The sequence below is a fragment of the Eurytemora carolleeae genome, unplaced genomic scaffold (assembly GCF_000591075.1).
Source record: "Eurytemora carolleeae unplaced genomic scaffold, Eaff_2.0 scaffold255, whole genome shotgun sequence".
Taxonomy (NCBI): Eukaryota; Metazoa; Arthropoda; class Copepoda; order Calanoida; family Temoridae; genus Eurytemora; species Eurytemora carolleeae.
The window spans coordinates 18,114-36,844 of record NW_019396838.1 but is presented as its reverse complement, the minus strand read 5'-3'; the positions used below and the strand labels follow the sequence as shown (position 1 = coordinate 36,844).

Below are 18,731 nucleotides of genomic sequence, written 5' to 3'. Positions count from 1 at the left end.
AATAATGTCAAATGAAATATGCTTCTTTATTGTTTTGTATCAGAATATATATAACCCGGTTAAATACTGTTGGGACACATCCATGATATGATATAAGACTTAATATTCCACCCAGCGGATTGAGATTTAATTTCGGAGTAAAACCTCCCCCCCCCCCTCCACATAAAAAAGGGTTTCCTCTCAATTTAACAGCTTGTTATAAAACTAAAATTGTAAGTTGTCATGAGACGTCAGAGACGACATTACATAATTTGTATTCATGATTCCCTGCAACTATAAACTTATTGCTTTCTTTTCCAAATCATTAAGTAAGTCATACGCTCAGAATTTCAAATATGAATCTGACATTTATTGAATAGATTTTCTTAGATTTTCAAGTAATTTCCTTCGTAATTTATATAATAAATATTTAACACTTGAGAGTTCTAGAAAAACTGTGACTATTTTATTACTCTTTTTGTTCATCTTTTATTTAAAAAAAAAAAACTTTTTACAAATGTTTGTAAACAAACATTTCTTTTTATTATTTGTATTACTTTGATGCGTATTAGACATTAGTGATAACTACAGGGTGAGAAAAAAGGTACCATACCTTTGCCCTCGAATTCTAAACGATAAATCGGCTTTTCTCCGGCCACAGTTGTATTTGAAAAGTAATACTAATACAAATCAACAGCGAATAGGCTGTTTAGTTTACCATAAAAATTATCAAAATGAGAGAACAGCCCCTTTAAAAACGATCTAAAGTTTTTTATCGGAAGTGAAAAAAGTACAAGAAAAGAACTCTTGATTGTTAAATAATAGATTGAAACGGAATTGAATTCAAATTGAAAGAAACACTTCTAGTCCTGGTTTGTCCAGTCACCAAGTTTAACAGTTCTAGTCCTGGTTTGTCCAGTCACCAAGTTTAACAGTTCTAGTCCTGGTTTGTCCAGTGACACAAGCCTAACCTGCATAAAGTCGGAAACCACGTCCACTAAGGATAGTCCAATATCTAATATCAACACCTTATACAGAAATAATATATTAGTTTGACGTGATTTTTTGTGTTTTTTTAATATTTTCACTCAGGAAACAGGAAAACAAAAACAGTTTTTCTTATCAAAAAAATTTGTATTTACAGTGAACACCAAAAAACTCTTAAATTAAGAAGACGACTTTTAAACGCAAGTTATGACTTTAATTAGTCCAGTGAACATGAGACACAGCAATTGTGCAGTTTTACCAGATTCACGAGACAAGTGAGTTAATAAGTTAATAAGTCTCTAATAAAACTATTTGCTTTGTAACTACATGAAATGCACTTAAGTTTCACTGTAAAGTCGTCTTCCTATTCCACAGTTTTCTGGTTCTCACTGTATATGCCACCTTCAGAACAATGAGAGAAGATAACGTCTTAAATCCAGTTTCTGTTGGACAGGGTTCATAGGCACTCACAACTTTATAAAAAAAATAATTAGATTTTTAGATTTATAAACATGAAATTCAAAAGCTGTTTCTTGGTTTAATTGTTTAAAAGTTCAATGACATCTAACAGCTATATCCGAAAATTTATTTGAAGCAAACGGTTTTTAAATAATTTATAGTAATTTCTATTATATGAAAAATATTCTAATGGGCATAAATGGGGATTTAATTTGTTAATAAGTTTGATGTCCCATGTAATTCACATAATAATGCGGGAATTTTTATTGCTCGAAAAATAACATAATCAATCAAGATTTTTATTTTTTCTTAATCAAAATAAAAATATTCTCATAATAATTCCTTAAATTTTATTTTTATTAAAGTATTTTTGTTATTTAAAAAAGATTAAATTCAATTTTGATATGATCTTACCTCTTGATGAAATCCTTAAAAAAACATTAGTTTAAGGCATATTATTATTTTTATATTAAAAAGAAGGATTATTTTACACTTTATACACTTTTTATCTTTATAAATGTACTTGTAGTATATATATATAGTATTTTCAACTTTTTTCAGTTTAAATACATTTTAGATGATTGAATATTTAAATATATATATATATACAAGTGCATTTAGTTTAGTTTTCTATCAATGTGCTTTTTTCACGAAAACAACTTGCAGATTTGACAAAATTTTCTTTTTTTTCTTTATTCGTTGCTTGTCCGTCTTTCTGTATGTTAGTTTGTTTATCTGTATCCAATAAACCTAAAATCGCCTGAACCGATCGGGCTCAAAATTTTCAAGGAAGCTCTTTTGACCGCTCTTAAGAGGAAAGTCCGAAATAAAAGTCAAATTTTTTTTTGAAAATGCACCAAAGAAAACAAAAAAATCCACGAAATTTTGAGAAGGATTTTAAACGGCTACTTTCAGAGTTTAAAGCTACAATTGATAATAGGAAAGGGGAGCGGAGAGCTCTAAAAGCCTAGTGTAAATAGATAAATAATAAAACAATGCTTTAAACTGTTTCCCTGACACTTTCACTTTTCTTCTCTGCATCATTGTTGCCACTGAAAAAAGGTCAAAAATAAAAAAAATTGACTGCAAAAATTGTTTTTGATCAATTTTTTTTCGAATACATTTTCAAATGTTTAAATCTTACAAGATCTTTGAGGTAAAAATTTGGAAACATTAAAAATATTTTTATTACCGCAATTCAATTGGTTCAATTTCATCAGAACTGTCATCCTACACACAGGGTGTCCCAGTAAACATGGGAATTGAATGACGAATTCGAGATCGTCTTTGTTAAGAATTAGCATTGTAATACCTGATTTCGAAAGCCATAGTCTATATCATGTCTGTATATAGTTTATTTTATAAAAACGGTAAAATGCTGTTTTATATGTCTGTAATTTCTCTCTGCAAGATGAATAGTGAAGATTGACAAGTTTATAACTGTGTCGTATACTGTAAATTGTATTTTTTTTCCTAAGTATCCAACCGTCAGGTTCAGTCAAAACATAAAAACAAATTGTAAACATAGGAGAGGAGGATAAAGTCCTACAAATTATAGCTTTCTCAGTAGGTATCATTAAACTAAATCTAAGAATTATTTCAAAAGACGATATCGAAATCGTCAGTCAATTCCCATGTTTATTGGGACACCCTGTAGATAATATTATGTGAAAAATAGATAATATTATGACAAAATATGCTCTGCAGTAAATTAGCAATCTGACTTCACTGTTTTAGACACAGAGGAGAAAATATATATATTAAGCAAAATTTAGAGAAAAAAATGTAAGACCGCCATTTTGTTGTGGTGCTTCCTTATTAAAAGCGTACTTCACACATTTGTAAAATTGTTGAAAATAAGTTAAAAAACCCCCCCCCCCCCCGGGAAAAGGCAAAGTGCACTAGAATATATTTTGATATACTTACCATTGATGGAAGATTTTTGAAGGTTATCCTGTTTTCTCTCTGCAAAAAAATGCGTGAAAACATTTACATCATTAATTAACTGCTTGATCATTTTTTAAAAAGCCCAGTATTACTTTATATTTGCAAATTTAGCCCCACTTATAATTCTACATTCTTAATATCAAAGATTAGAAATGGTTATTAAACTTGTCCACAAGTTAAATGTTTTTAGAGATACCATATTTGAATCCAGTAACATTTTTTCATAATTAAAGGGACAGACCGGCTAAGTAAGATAGTTGAACTGAGTATGCAGTGTTGTGGATAATTTCTTTAGGATTCATTTGAGACATATAAAACTTTTTAAAGAACTGTAAATCCTGAGTTTGAGCGCAAATTCGACGTTCAAAACGTTTTCAGAATTATTTTTTTTTTAAATTATCAAATAACGACGACATAAAATGTAAAAAAAATTTACAGTAAACTAATTAGTTGTTTAGGAACAGGTTGAGAAAATAAAAATTAATCATATCATCGAAAATAAGTAATCTTGTTCAATTATTAGTTTCTATCTTCTCGTTATCCTGGTTTCTCCTTATTCACAATGATTTTCTGCAGATTTTCTGGAATTATTATTGAAAAGACGACATTTGAAGAATTTGAAGAAATTTGCGAATAAATTCAAAGAAAATAAGAAATCCAATATAATGATGAAAACGAAATAATTGATTCTGGCATTGTTTTAGTGACAAATTTCTTTTGAGAAATATGTTCCCAATCCTAACCATCTAATTAGATTACTGTATAATTTTTACTTTATTTTTCGTTGTCGTTATTTAATAATTAAAAAAAACTAATTCTGAAAGCGTATCCACCCCCAAAGTAGGAGTTTTGAACGGCGAATTTGCGCTCAAATTCAGGATTTACAGATCTTTAAAAAGTGTTATATGTTTCTAATGAATCCTAAAGAAGCTTTCCACAACACTGCATACTCAGTTCAACTACCTTACATAGCCGGTCTGTCCCTTTTATGAGTAAAAGAAACTGCAAGCATAATTTCAAGCGACCCTCCATAAAGATGCTATTGACCGATTTACAACGGTCCGTACTGCGTATACTTAAAAAACTTTGTTAGATAAACTTTGAACTAATTTTTACATCTTATGTTTTTAAACTGTTCATTTTAACTTGCGGGTTCTCTGCAAGAATTATTTGCGCATTTCTTCTTTAAAACAAACATTGGAGAAATTAAATAATAACTTGTCGAAGTGCCCGGCGTTGCCCTTGGAATTATTTTTTACTTTGAAAAAAAATTACTGGAAGAAAAAAAAATTATTTCGAATTTGTTTTAGCCTATGTTACCCCCAGGGTAATCAAGGGTTCCCTCAAAAAATTTCAGCCCATTCGGTCCAGCCGTTTGGTCAGCTTATAGCTAACATATTCACAAACAAATATATATGGCGAAGAGCTTGAAATTACGCACACAGTCCCTTTAAATTAAAATAATTTGATATTTTGAACGAAAATTCTATTAAACCAGAATGTAATTCAACATTAAAGCCTAAATTAATACAATAAGTTGATTTAATCCTACAAATCCTATTCCTATACTTTCATCACTAATCAATAATTTACCATCATAATCAGAAAATTGCAGAACAAATATATCACTGCATAATCACACCAAACTAAGCTAGTGGAAAAGGTAAAATAGGCCTATGAAACGCTGGGTACTAGAGATGTCAACGATAGTGTAACGTACCGTAAAATGTACGTTTTTGTAGTTACGTTACAATAATGTATAACGTTTGGATATATTCTATATAACGTGAACGTTAAACGTTAACGTTATAGGAGCTCATACCTATATACCCCCAACGTTAGCGTTTTGTGGAAATGTAACGTTATTTTTCTAATATCTACAACTTTTTTGACCATAACGTAAAGAAATGTTTTGTTTCCAAAGGGAGCTTGAAAGTCTAACGTTTAAAAAATAAATTCTGATTTGATTGAATATCGTAACGAAAAGATTTCTATTTCAAAGTTCAACTTATAAAAAGTGTAACGTTGTATAACTGAAAAATGCATAACTGTTTATGAAAACGTTTTGAAACGTTTTCCCTTATAGTATAATGAAAAATTCAACGTTGCAGAAATGGGTTATTATTTTAATAATCAGGAAACGAAAGTTTTTTTACAAAGTAAAATTTCAATAATGTAACGTATAACATTTAAAAAAATGAAATTCTGTAAATCAAAAAGTTTCATAACTTTTCTCTGAATACTAAATTGATTAGTCTAGCGTTAGATATATGTCTGATGAAAATGTTGTTCATAAAACGTTATGAGGGTTGAGTTTTAATTTCAAAAGCGTAACAATAATTCTGTCAATCAAAACATTTCAAAAAGTCTAATTGTCATTTAATATATCTTTGCAACCCGATGTCGTAGACTATTAATATTGAAATATACAAGGTTAGAAAGATTTAGGGATTAGTAAATTTGAAAAAAAAACTTAGTTCCTTTCTAAAGTGTAAACGAGTTTTTTTGTAACATGCTATTAGTGAAAATTCAAATCTTATAAATGTTTCTTGGACATTAAAGGTTTTGATTTGCCATTGTTTGATGAAACCCACTAAAAATCTGGAAAAGAAATACGACATTAAGAAATTTTACATATGCATTTTCTGTTATAAAGCAAATGATTTACTGATTGGAAAAAAATCAACTTATTAAGTGGAACGGGTCTGTGAACAAACACAATTGCTGTGGTTCATGTATATTTGACTACTTGAAATCATAACTTCAGTTGGCATGGTTCATGTTTTAGGTTGAAAAATTTAGAAATGTAGATACTTAATAAAATACAACAATATTTCATCAAATGGAAAATGCGTGTTATGTTTTATTCATCAATAGATTTTTATGAAACTTTAGAACAGAAAAAAAACTGATTTTTTAATCGATTTTTTTTAAAAGAAATAAATGTTAAATAATTTTATTTCGCGTTGTGTGTGTTAAAAAAAATTTAGCACTTGTCTTACTCTATTTGATATTTTTAACCCCAAACATGAACTCTGAAAACATTTTCATTGTGGTTTGAAAACTAAAGCCAATGCCGCTTTTTTACTCATTTTGTAAGTAACATAAAAAAACACAAAAAGAACTAAAAATTCGCCACAAATTATAATCTTTGCAAGCTGGTGTTGTAGACTTTTGATATTTCAAGCTANACGTAACGTTAACAAAAAATATTCTTTGCACTGAAATGCATTGTAACGTACAGAACTATGCCCCAATGACGTTTTATTAAAGCAAAACGTTTGTCATCTTTTAGATCTTAAACCAAGTGAAAGTGTAACGTAAGGCCTCTGAAAATATTTTACTTGCATGAAAGTGGAACGTTAAAAAATTGTGGTTATATTACATAAGCTTTAACTCAACGTTGGGTAAGCTTTTTAAAACATCAAATGCAAAAGCGTAACGGAGCTTACTGTTTTTTCAATAACATTTACTAAAGCTTAACGTTGTATAAGGTATTAAATTAAGTGCAGAAAATTCATTACGTAACGTTACTCTATGCCATAAAATTTCATAATGTGCAACGTGTAACGTTTCAAACGTTTATACTTTTGATGAACACTATCGTAACGAAAGCTAAAATCTAGAAAAATCAAAACGTTGACATCTCTACTGGGTACTGTAAAGAGTCTTGCCGCGCCGTCAAAGTTGAAACCGAGCTGGCATAGGGTCGAGCCGGTATATGCTGCACTGCACATCACTGAGGCCGGTAAAGGTGTCGAGTCGGTTCAAATTTAAATTGACCCTAGTCCACTGTGTAATAAATATTGAGCTACAGGGTGTCCCTCAAAGCATGACTGACGCAAGATGACTTAAAGGTCGTCTTTGAACTTTGAAATAGTTTGCGTCATTTTATTCTTCACCCTTATTTTTGAAGTATAATTCTAGAATTAATAATCACACTGTAACCCTATTTCTGGCAATTCCAAAATTTGTACTTAAAATATCACAGGTTGCTTGAAATTTGAGAAAATAGCAAGAAAAAATTAATTCAACTGAATGAACCTTTTTCACATGTATTCTCTCTGAAAACAGTTTTTTTCATATATCAATCAGACGTAAACAGGAATATATGCAGGTAAGAAAGAAACTGTCCCCGGCCATAAATGATACGTTAGACACAACATTGGCCATTTACTGTAGTTCGGACACAACATTTGGCCATTTATGAAAGGTGAGACACAACAATTGAACATTTTCTATAGGTAGGACACAACATTCGGCCATTTTCTATAGGTGGAACACAACATTCGGCCATTTATGAAAGGTTAGACACATTATTCGGCCATTTTCTATAGGTAGGACACACCATTTGGCCATTTATGAAAGGTTATAGACACCTACAACATTCGGCCCTTTTCTATAGGTAGGACACTACATTCGGCCAGTTATGAAAAGTTAGAGACAACATTCGGCCATTTTCTATAGGTGGAACACAACATTCGGCCATTTATGAAAGGTTACATTTGGCCATTTTCCATAGGAAACAATCCACCATTTTCCATAGGTAGAACACAACAATCCGCTATTTTCTTTATGTCATGGACACAACAGTGTAGAACACTAATATTACCTTGAGAATTCCTTTTGGCAGAGAATTCAAGTTTTCGACGTCTTTCTTCCTCCCTCCCATTTTATTCTGTGAATTAAAAATAATCTGTAGATAGTTGTATTCTGAAATTATTTTTCCATTAGTTTGCTTCCTTGAAGGGACTGTTTGCGTAATAACAAGTGACCCGACATGTAAGGATGGAAATGTCTGATTCACAACGGTACCTTTAAAAGCACTGTCTGATCAAGTAAGAATTAGATTTCAATGTGTATAATTTTCAAAACTGATTGTTTTCAATTGTGGTGTCTATACAAAAGTGACTTGAGCCTTTCTACTGCGGGAAAACATATATTTTCAATATTTTCCTTTTAAACCTTTAAAAGTTTGAAAAGAGATTATCTTTTGAAAAAAAAGAGGAATTTTTTTTCAAAGTTAAGGTAAAACAAAAAAAGTTTTTGTGCTGTGTCAGGTTGGGGTTCACAATATCAAAAACAAAAGAAAAACTGAAGAAAAGGACTGAAAGGGAAAAAAGAAAGAGAACGAAATTGAGATTTTTCTAAACATAAACCGGTCTGTAGTCAAAACGTTTTTGTTGTGATTCTCTGGATCAAGCATTGATCTACATCTACGAATTAATATTGTTTCTCTTTGATATCCCGTGATGGCGATAAAGAATTTTTCAAAATTTTTTGAAAATTAAACCCTACTCGCCCCCCCCCTCGCCATAACACCCTCGCCCCCCAACACCTTTTTCACGATCAAACGAATTTCGTTTCGTTTTTTCAAAAAACGAACGTTTAGTTTTAAAAAAACCGGATAGTTTCTGAAAAAGAAAAAAGATTGTTTTTAAACGATCGTTTTGTTTTAAAAAAAAAATGAATCTGAGTTTTATGACAATTAATTTAATTTTTTTCTGAAGATAAGTTTATGAATGTTGTTTTAAATGTTGTTTTTTTCGGAAGAAATAACCTGAATATTTTCTGAATTATCAGATCTAAGGATTTTCCGACCAAAAATATTGTTAACGAAGGTAGGGTCGTCGTTAACGACACGGCGATTTTTTTCAAAAAACGACCTTTTCGTTTTTGGGTTTTTCTTTGTCGTTTTTTAAACGAAATAATCGTTTTTCAATAAAGTTAAAACGATCCATCCTTATCTACAGGTTGAGGCATGTTCATATTCTTGAGTAAAATATTCAGCTGAGTAATTTCATACTTTGATTTGATTTGATTTTATTTTGCAACGACTGCATTAAATGAATAAGCATATGTTCGTACTTTGATTTCAATCAATCACTTCTTATGTCAAAATATTTTGTAACTCTTTTACAAAAATAAGTTTTTAACGAAAATTCGAAAAACTTCTTTAAAATGTTTACAAAGTTAGGTTCAAATTTCGCAAAATTGGTTGGTAAAAACATTTTGCGAAATTATAGGATTATCAGCCAAAGTTCGACATTTTTTTTAATTGGATTTTGAATAGAAGTGTGAAAATGTTTGGAAAATTTGAACTAATTTCGTGAAATTTCGCAAAAATGTTTCAGAGAAAACGTTTTCGTTTTTTCCATTTTCGATGTCGGAGCAAAACTTTCACGAAAGAAATTGAACGAAAATTTGGAAACCTAGATTTAATTCCTTAGTTTGGAAATGAAAATGATTTGAAATTTTAAATATAATAGTAATTAAGGATGCGAGCACCATGAATTGTTCTTGAATAATATTGAACAGAATGAAAATATTGAATAACCATATCCTGTAGCACTAGCTGACTATAGTATAGGAGCAAGGAGTTCCGGATATCCAGGAACCTTGATTATCAAACCTTATCAATTCCAGGACCAATCTAAACTATTCAACACTCAACCCCCCCCCCTTCCCACCTTCCTTTTGATGTTGGTTGCACATAATCGTTTCGCAACATAACCATTTTAAGTATGTTTGTATTCTGGATTTGGCTGTATCTGTGTTTGTATTTATATTTGTATTTGTGTTTGTTTCTTTATCTGTATCTGTATCTGTTCTTTATCTGTATCTGTATGTGTATTTGTATCTTTATCTTATATGTATCTGTATCTGTATCTGTATCTGTTCTGTATCCGTATCTGTATCTGTATTTGTATCTTTATCTCATCTGTATCTGTATCTGTATCTGTATCTGTATCTGTATCTGTATCTGTGTCTGTATTCATTTTAAAAAAATGGGAAAATCCACGGATTCTATTTAATTTTGATGTTTAATAATGTACGTTTTCTACAACAAAAATTAAATTTATTAAATTGCGAACGCGTCAATCAAGCCCTTTTTCTATTACCCATTATTGGCGATAACGTCGATATCTACGTCTAACGTAGTAACACCCGCAAGTACAAAGACAGGTCGAAAATATAGGAAAAAGGAAAACATGGTAAATACATTTAGTTTTTATCTTATTTTAAATCTTTTTGATTTATTTGTGTCCATACATAGTGAATTTTTATTTTACAGTGATATTTGATTTTATATTAGTCACTATAAGTTAGGTTTTCATTGCCATTTTTTTAATCTGTCGATATTGAGTATTGACGTTTTCGGAAATGATACTGCATTATAAAAACGTTGATATCTACGTTTTCAGGTAATTGAACAAATACAAAATATGTTTGAAAGTATTTTTCAAAATTCTTTAAAAATTACTCTATAAACTAACCCCCTCGCCCTCCAACACCTCTTTCACGGCCCCACCTCTCATCCAATATCAGGGAATATAGAGAGACTTTTAATAAATTTTTCCTTAAAAAATGTCTTTTTCTGTTACAAAACACTTTTTCTCATATATTTTCACTTTTGTTGTCAATTTTGTTTAAAAGTACAATGTATTGTTTTGAAAAAGTCGATATTGACTGGTGTTATTGTACATCAGTTCCGAAAACGACGATATCGACGTCTGTCCAAGACTCCAAATGTAAATAAAAATGAAGCAAAATTAAATGTCCCATGTATGTTAATTAGGTCAAATTTAGATGATGTTCAAAAATTTAGTAAATTCTGAGAGAAAAAATGCTTTCGCCCATAATGGGTTAACTGATTTTATTGTTTCAAAACCGACACTTGAAAGCATTTTACAGATGTCTTTTATCGAACCAACAATACTTCCACTCTACTGAACTTGGACTTATGAACTAGCTCAATCTACAAATTGGAATTGTTGATCCGTCCCTTCCATGTTCAAGTGAACATATTTAATATTCATGTAAACTTATTTTTTATGAAAAGCGCCAATGAACACCCTAAAATTCTATAGATATCTGAATATCAGAAGCTAAAAATTTAAGTATTTTTTTTAAATCTGTGATAAACTTATTTGTCTTTTTAATGAAACAACATTAACCTCAGAATTGAAGCAATGCATGTGTAGTGTATGTAGGTCGGATGTTAAGTAAAGCGGAAGTGAAGTAGGTCTCAAATTATACCCCGCAGAGTCTCCCAATCATGTGTTTTTACTTCACAAAATCTGTTTCATAAAATTATAATCCTTTCTTTTCTAGTTTCTAACTTCATCGCAGTTGTAGAGCTTCTANTCTTAAAATATAGAAATTCTCCTGTTAAGCTTAATCTCTTAAAATATAGAAATTCTCCTGTTAAGCTTAATCTCTTAAAATATAGAAATTCTCCTGTTAAGCTTAATCTCTTAAAATATAGAAATTCTCCTGTTAAGCTTAATCTCTTAAAATATAGAAATTCTCCTGTTAAGCTTAATCTCTTAAAATATAGAAACTCTCCTGTTAAGCTTAATCTCTTAAAATATAGAAATTTTCATATTTCATTTTTGATTTAACATTCATTGAAACATAATCTTTATCTATATATGCAAAGTTGTAATCTCTGTTTGTCTGTCTGTTAGTCTGTTTTACCGATCATAACTAACCCCTAACCTGATTTGTCTCAAACAGGAATGTTCTAAGCTTTGTTTTTAGATTCCGAGTTGAGTGGGTCGACTTTTAACGGCAAAAAAAGCTAATTAGTAATTTACGAATAAGTGCGAGTAAACGGCAGGAGTAACTATGAGTAACCAAAGCAACGCTGGATTCCCTAGCTAATCATATGACAGATTCATAACCTTTTAAACATATTTATTATACAAAGTAGGAGCATGCATGATTCACTACGGTTAAAACCTTTTCTAAGCAAAAATTGGAATTCATAAATTGGAAGAATAAAATCATAAATCGTCATGAAACAAAGTCTTCTGGACTCCTCCCCCCTCCTTCCCCTCGTTATTGTCCTCTCCTAGCTGGCCATATCACCTTATTGTATTTTCCTGTATTATGTGACCTTTAAATATTGAATTGTATATGCTGAAAACTTGTTAAATATCTAACTGTAGAGAAAACAAAGAACAATAGTTGTGCAAATTACCAAATATTTTAAACAAATACCTCTAAAATCTACCATATACGCATATACGTGGTTAAACAATATACTTTTCTTTTGGCAAAAAAATTGTATGAAAAATTTGCAAACTTTTCATTCATACTTGACCATGGTTCAATTTAATTATAGCAGTGTGTGGTAGAGATGTCAACGTTTTGATTTTTCTAGATTTTAGCTTTCGTTACGATAGTGTTCATCAAAAGTATTAACGTTTGAAAAGTTACGTTGCACATTATGAAACTTTATGGCATAGAGTAACGTTACATGATAAATTTTCTGCACTTGAATACCATATACAACGTTAAGCGTTAGTAAATGTTGTGAAAAAACAGTAAGCTCCGTTACGCTTTTGCATTTCCCGTATTAAAAAACTTTCCCAACGTTGCGTTTAAGCTTATGTAATAAAACCACAATTTTTTAACGTTCCACTTTCATGCAAGTAAAATATTTTCAGAGGCCTTACGTTACACTTTCACTTAGTTTAAGATCTAAAAGATGACAAACGTTTTGCTTTTATAAAACGTCATTGGGGCATAGTTCTGAACGTTAAAATGCATTTCAGTGCAAAGAATATTTTTTGATAACGTTACGTTTTATCTTAACTTTTCCAATATAAACTCTTTTAATTACGTTTAGAAATTTTACTAAAATGCACCTTTTCTTACGTTACGATTTATCGAAACGTTATTGTGAAAACTTTTTTGTTACACTTTTTTACAACTGACAATCAAAACTGTTTATTCGTTTCGTTTCTAAGAAAGATTTGAANCGTACCAAAATAGAACTTTATAACACGTCGTACCAAAATAGAACTTTATAACACGTCGCACCAAAATAGAAATTTTTAACACGTCGTATCAAAATAGAACTTTATAACACTTCATCGCAAACCAAAATAGAACTTTATAACACGTCGCACCAAAATAGAACTTTATAACACATCGTACCAAAATAGAAATATATAACACGTCGTACCAAAATAGAACTTTATAACACGTCATCGCGAACCAAAATAGAAATTTATTACACGTCGCACCAAAATAGAACTTTATATCATATCACGTAGTACCAAAATAAAACTTCATAAGACGTTGTACCAAAATAGAACTTTATAACACGTCGTACCAAAATAGAATTTTATAACACGCCGTATCAAAATAGAACTTTATAACACGTCGTACCAAAATATAATTTTATAACACGTCGTACCAAAATATAATTTTATAATATTTTTTATATGTATAAGTGACAAGTGTGTTCTTATCTTGATGCATTGGTTATTTCTAAATTTATTAAAGGGACTGTAAAGGAAAAATGAAAGGGGGTATAGGATGAAACCTGAGAATCTCAGATTTTGAACGATACCTATATCTTATGTTCCTGTCTCGAGAAATTGACATAAAACTTTGTCAAAATTATACCAAAACGGGCATAAGTCAGATTTTGTATAAAAGTTATAGCATTAAACAGATCAAATTCAACAATTACGCAACCAATCTGAAAACGACTTGCTGAAAATCTCAGGTTTGCTCCATTTATAATTATTTAATTTTTATTTTGCATTTTATTATTACATTTTATCCGTATAGTCCGTATTACGTCACCAGTACTTCAGCCAATGGTAGTGCAGTATACTGGTCACATGATTATTGTCTGTTCTACGTGACAAAGATACTGCACTGTCATTGGCTGAAGTTATTGTGACGTAATACGGACTGTACGGCCTATATGTAATAATATTATCAATTATATCTATTAAAAATGCAAAATAGTAAAAATCTGAGATTCTCAGGTTTCATCTTATACCCCCTTTCATTTTTCCTTTACAGTCCCTTTAAGATTTTTAATTTTTTGGAGAAAATCCGGGAACCAGCACTTTTTTAGCACGATGATTTATACTTTATTCTATTTAGATGAAATTATTTTCCAATATTTACTACATGAAGTGAAGGAAGAGACCCACCAGTCAAAGAGGGGAATATTGATCAGCGTCGAAAGTTTCATGGGTACCGTTGTGAATCGGGAATTGTCATCTTTGCATGAGAGTCATCTCAGTTAAAGTTGAGAGACAAGTATATAGCATCATGTTTCTACATGACCTTGAGATATATCCTGTAGACCAGTGTCAAAATATATTTGTATAGTCCCCCCCCCTAATTTCACGCTAAGCTAAGTACGTGTAAAATCACAAACCATGAAAATACAAATTTTTTAATATTTACATAAATATATTTACATACATATTTATAAGTACACCCATACACAAATACACAAGCCCATACATTCTCTGGAAACCACCTGGATTTTAATCAGAGACCCCTGGATTTTAATCAGAGACCCCTGGATTTTAATTGGAGACCCCTGGATTTTAATTAAGATACCCCTGGATTTTAATTGGAGACCCCTGGATTTTATTTATAGACCCCTGGATTTTAATTAAGATACCCCTGGATTTTAATTAGAGACCCCTGGATTTTAATTAGAGACCCCTGGATTTAGATAAGAGACCCCTGGATTTTATTTAGAGACCCCTGGATTTTAATCAGAGACTCCTGGATTTAACTAAGAGACCCCTGGATTTTAATTAGAGACCCCCAAGATACAACTCGAGCTGACTCTCTGCTTCTCTACACGAGAATTAATATGTGTCTGAACGTAATGAAGCAATGATTCATTGTCAATAATGTTCATTTTAGGTTTTATAGTACATGTTAAATTAACGTAATTAAATGAAATTGTAGTCAAGCTAATGCATGCAGTTCTCAGAAATCAACGAACGCAGTTAGGGTACAGATTATGTTAGAAGGCAATATGTATGGGCAATATGTTCAGGTTTACAAATATTGGGTTTACTACTATATTTATTACATATAGATATATATTTTATGCCAGGGAACCCAGCCTTGCCTGGAAACTACAATTTTTCTCTCAACACACTCAAATTAGAAAATCAAGCTAAGAAAATTCCCGTGGCCCTCCTGAGGTCCCAAAATCCAAATCAAAAATTGAGGCAAATTGGTCCAGGGGTTTCTGAGATATGATCGGACACAAACAACCTTAATTCAAAAAAAATATATTATTTAGATTTTTTTAGTTTATGTTACCCCCAGCGTACTCATGGGTCCCCCAAAAAAATGTCAGCCCAAACGGTTCAGCCGTTTGGCCGGCTAAATACGAATGTCTTGTTTCATTAAATGATCGTCGGTCTAACTTAAATAATTTTTTTACAATGAATTCATCCCTTTTTTAAATTCAAAAGTTTAATGATCACCATAATTTTCGTTTTCTTTCACACTTTCTGGTATCTTATCTTCTGATTAATTAATTTTAAAGATTAATTAAATAAAAACTGAAAATTTTGTTTTTTTGCTAAAAAGTATATTTTGTTGAGTACTGAAGGGTAATGCAATTTCTCATTTATTAAGGGATTGTTGGCTATATTTCTCATTTATTAAGGGATTGTTGGCTATATTTCTTATTTATTAAGGGATTGTGGGCTATATTTCTCATTTATTAAGAGATTGTGGGCTATATTTCTCATTTATTAAAGGATTGTGGGCTATATTTCTCATTTATTAAGGGATTGTGGGCTATATTTCTCATTTATTAAGGGATTGTGGGCTATATTTCTTATTTATTAAGGGATTGTGGGCTATATTTCTCATTTATTAAGGGATTGTTGGCTATATTTCAAGTGAGGAACATCCCCGATTTACTTTATTTAATCAATAATTGGCAGATACTGTCGTTTTTGTAGCTTGAAAATTAATTGATTATAACAATTTCCTACATTGATTCCGTATTAAGAAACCCGCATATATATTTTTATTCAAAAAAAAATTTAAAATTCATTTTTAAAGATAATTTATGAACATCTCGTTCAAGTTTGATCATAAAAAAAGCTTCATTGGGTACCACTGTGAATCGAACTGACAACAGTCAAACTTGAAGTTTACTTACGCGTACACTCCCTTTAAACTACATTTGCACTACTTTAGCATTGGAGAGCGCGTACACTCCCTTTAAACTACATTTGGACTACTGGAGCAGTGGAGGCGCGCGTAAACTCCCTTTAAACTACATTTGCACTACAGGAGCAATGGAGGTGCGCGTACACTCCCTTTAAACTACATTTGCACTAGTGGTGTAGTGGAGGTGCGCGTACATTCCCTTTAAACTACATTTGCACTACTGGTACAAGAAAATTGCAGTATACAAAAAGAGTAAACTTGTCCGTCTTCACTGGTCATCTTGCGGATACATTACAGACACATCTTTACAGTCTTTTATCTTTTTCATAAAATAAACTCTAGCAGACATTTGGCTTTTGAAATTAGGTATTACAATGCTAATTCATAACAAAGACGATATCGAATTCGTCACTGAATTCCCATGTTTTTTGGGACACCCTGTATAACATACGTTTTTCACCAGTTGCTCTATTAGCCCATATATCGGTCTGGTACTTCAAATGAACAGGAATTTCTAGAAGACAGTGCATACTCCTGAAAATAATCAACAACTGAAAAAGGACTGCCTTCAAGTGTCGACATTCACCAACCCACTTACACTTTTGAAGCAATGAATTATGAAGATTTCAAAACTGCAAAATGTTTGTTTTTTTAATAAAGTAGTTTGCTAGATCCTCTTATTTTGATTACATTTGGATTAACTTTATTTTGTTGAAATGACGCAGATTAAAGTTGATTAAGCTTCTGATATCGAAACTTTTATTTAATATCAAATAAGTTTCTGTAATATTTAGCAAAAAAGTTAAGAAATCATTAAAAAGTGCACAAAATTCAAAGAAAACTTTTCGGTGATGGCAATTTTTTTTTTCGACTGACAAAATTCATACCGAGGGATTGTCTAAATTCCACTCTAATATATATTCTATTCTCTTTGGATTTTAACCTGCATTTTTGAAATATGATTATCTGAAGATTGAGCTTGACTTTTAACCTTCACAACGGAATAAAATGATATATTACACGAGTTGGCTAAAAATCAATAATATTTCAGTTGGATTAAAATATATAAATGAAAGAATAATTTCTGTACAATAGTATCTGAACTCTCATGACCCATTTAGAATTTTTGCATACAAGTTACGAAACAATATGTTACATATGAAATTTTAGAAATCTGATCTGTTTTTAAATCTACATATTGTTATGCTCTACTAGGTACGAAGGAGTGCGTAGATTAAATTAAATAACGTGTTTTTCTGCACTGCGCAAAAATATTTGAATTCAGATTTATTATCACAGATTCTACATGAAGACATGAGATACAGGGTGTCCCAATAAACACGGGAATCAAGTGATAATGTCTTCTGAATTGACAATTGTTTTTAGAGTTCATTACTTGAAAAAAATCTAAATCCTTCCAGAATAATAGATCTTTTAACCCTTGGATGTCTGAAGCACTTATAGTATCGGGAAACGTGATGCCAAATTGTTTAATAAAAAGTCAGGAAAATAAATCTAGACTTAAAGAATAAAATGCAGTGTATAATCTCAACAAAGGAATTGAGTCTTCGTCATAAACTCTGATTTTCTAATCCCTATATCTTTGGAGTCCATTTCAAACTATGACTTTTGTTATATCAAATGATATAAGTTTGAAATATCAAAGGTAAACCTTGTGACTTCAAAATTATGGTTCAAAAATTATTTAAATGGAAGAAAACAATTTACTTCAATCAGGGATGTTGACTCTTCACTTAAAGAAATCTCTTGTGGTGTACCACAAGGGTCGATACTAGGACCAATCTTATTTCTGATTCTTATCAATGACCTTCCTAAAGCATCGAAATTTTCTACAATTCTTTTCGCTGATTATATAACACTGCAACTTTCTTTAAAAAGCTTACACGACTTATATGATTTGGCAAATTTTGAGCTCTCTAAAAATTTAAAGATTGGTTTAAAGCAAGCCAACTAACGTTGAATGCACCTAAAACCAGAAAAGTAAAAGAAAATGTAAATAGCCCCTCTCCTAAACTTTTCATAGATGATAAAGATATAGATAGAGAAGTAACTGGATGTAAAAATGAATCTTTTAAGTTTGTAGGTGTTCACTGTTCATTTAAACGAAAATCTTAACTGGAACCATCATCTTAAGTCAGTTAATGCAATCCAATCCAATGCAGCTTTTGCATTGTCAAGTGTAAAAAATATTCTTCCTAGTAATATTACACTAACCATTTACAATTCTTTATTCGATCATTCATATATAGATTATGGAATTTCGGCCTGGAGAAGAAACTAATTAAATATGTTTTAAACTGCTCTAATATTTGTGTTGTATACATGTAAGAATTATTTTAAAATCTAGTTACTCTAACAAATGTATA

The 18,731-nt window shown here is 30.8% G+C and overlaps 1 protein-coding gene across 1 annotated transcript; it reads right to left on the bottom strand.

Annotated features, from left to right (window-relative positions):
* Positions 1 to 841: 841 nt before the first annotated feature.
* On the bottom strand, positions 842 to 8,081 carry LOC111709250 (uncharacterized). The gene is made up of 7 exons (XM_023482878.1): positions 7,985 to 8,081; positions 3,352 to 3,390; positions 2,618 to 2,655; positions 2,439 to 2,477; positions 1,840 to 1,853; positions 1,369 to 1,439; positions 842 to 1,007 (listed from the first exon to the last, which is right to left on the bottom strand). The coding sequence occupies exons 1-7, from the start codon at positions 8,042 to 8,044 to the stop codon at positions 843 to 845; spliced, it is 426 nt and encodes a 141-aa protein (XP_023338646.1). The 5' UTR covers positions 8,045 to 8,081; the 3' UTR covers position 842.
* Positions 8,082 to 18,731: the final 10,650 nt, after the last annotated feature.

Bases quoted from the DNA above. Each gene is read 5' to 3' on its own strand.
- LOC111709250 (XM_023482878.1), bottom strand. From the start codon at position 8,044: ATGGGAGGGAGGAAGAAAGACGTCGAAAACTTGAATTCTCTGCCAAAA. The intron at 2,478-2,617 runs GTAATAAAAATA...ACCTTTTTTCAG, and splicing joins ATTGAACCAATTGAATTGCG to TGGCAACAATGATGCAGAGA. The intron at 1,008-1,368 runs GTGGCATATACA...TTTCTGTATAAG, and splicing joins CTTCTCTCATTGTTCTGAAG to GTGTTGATATTAGATATTGG.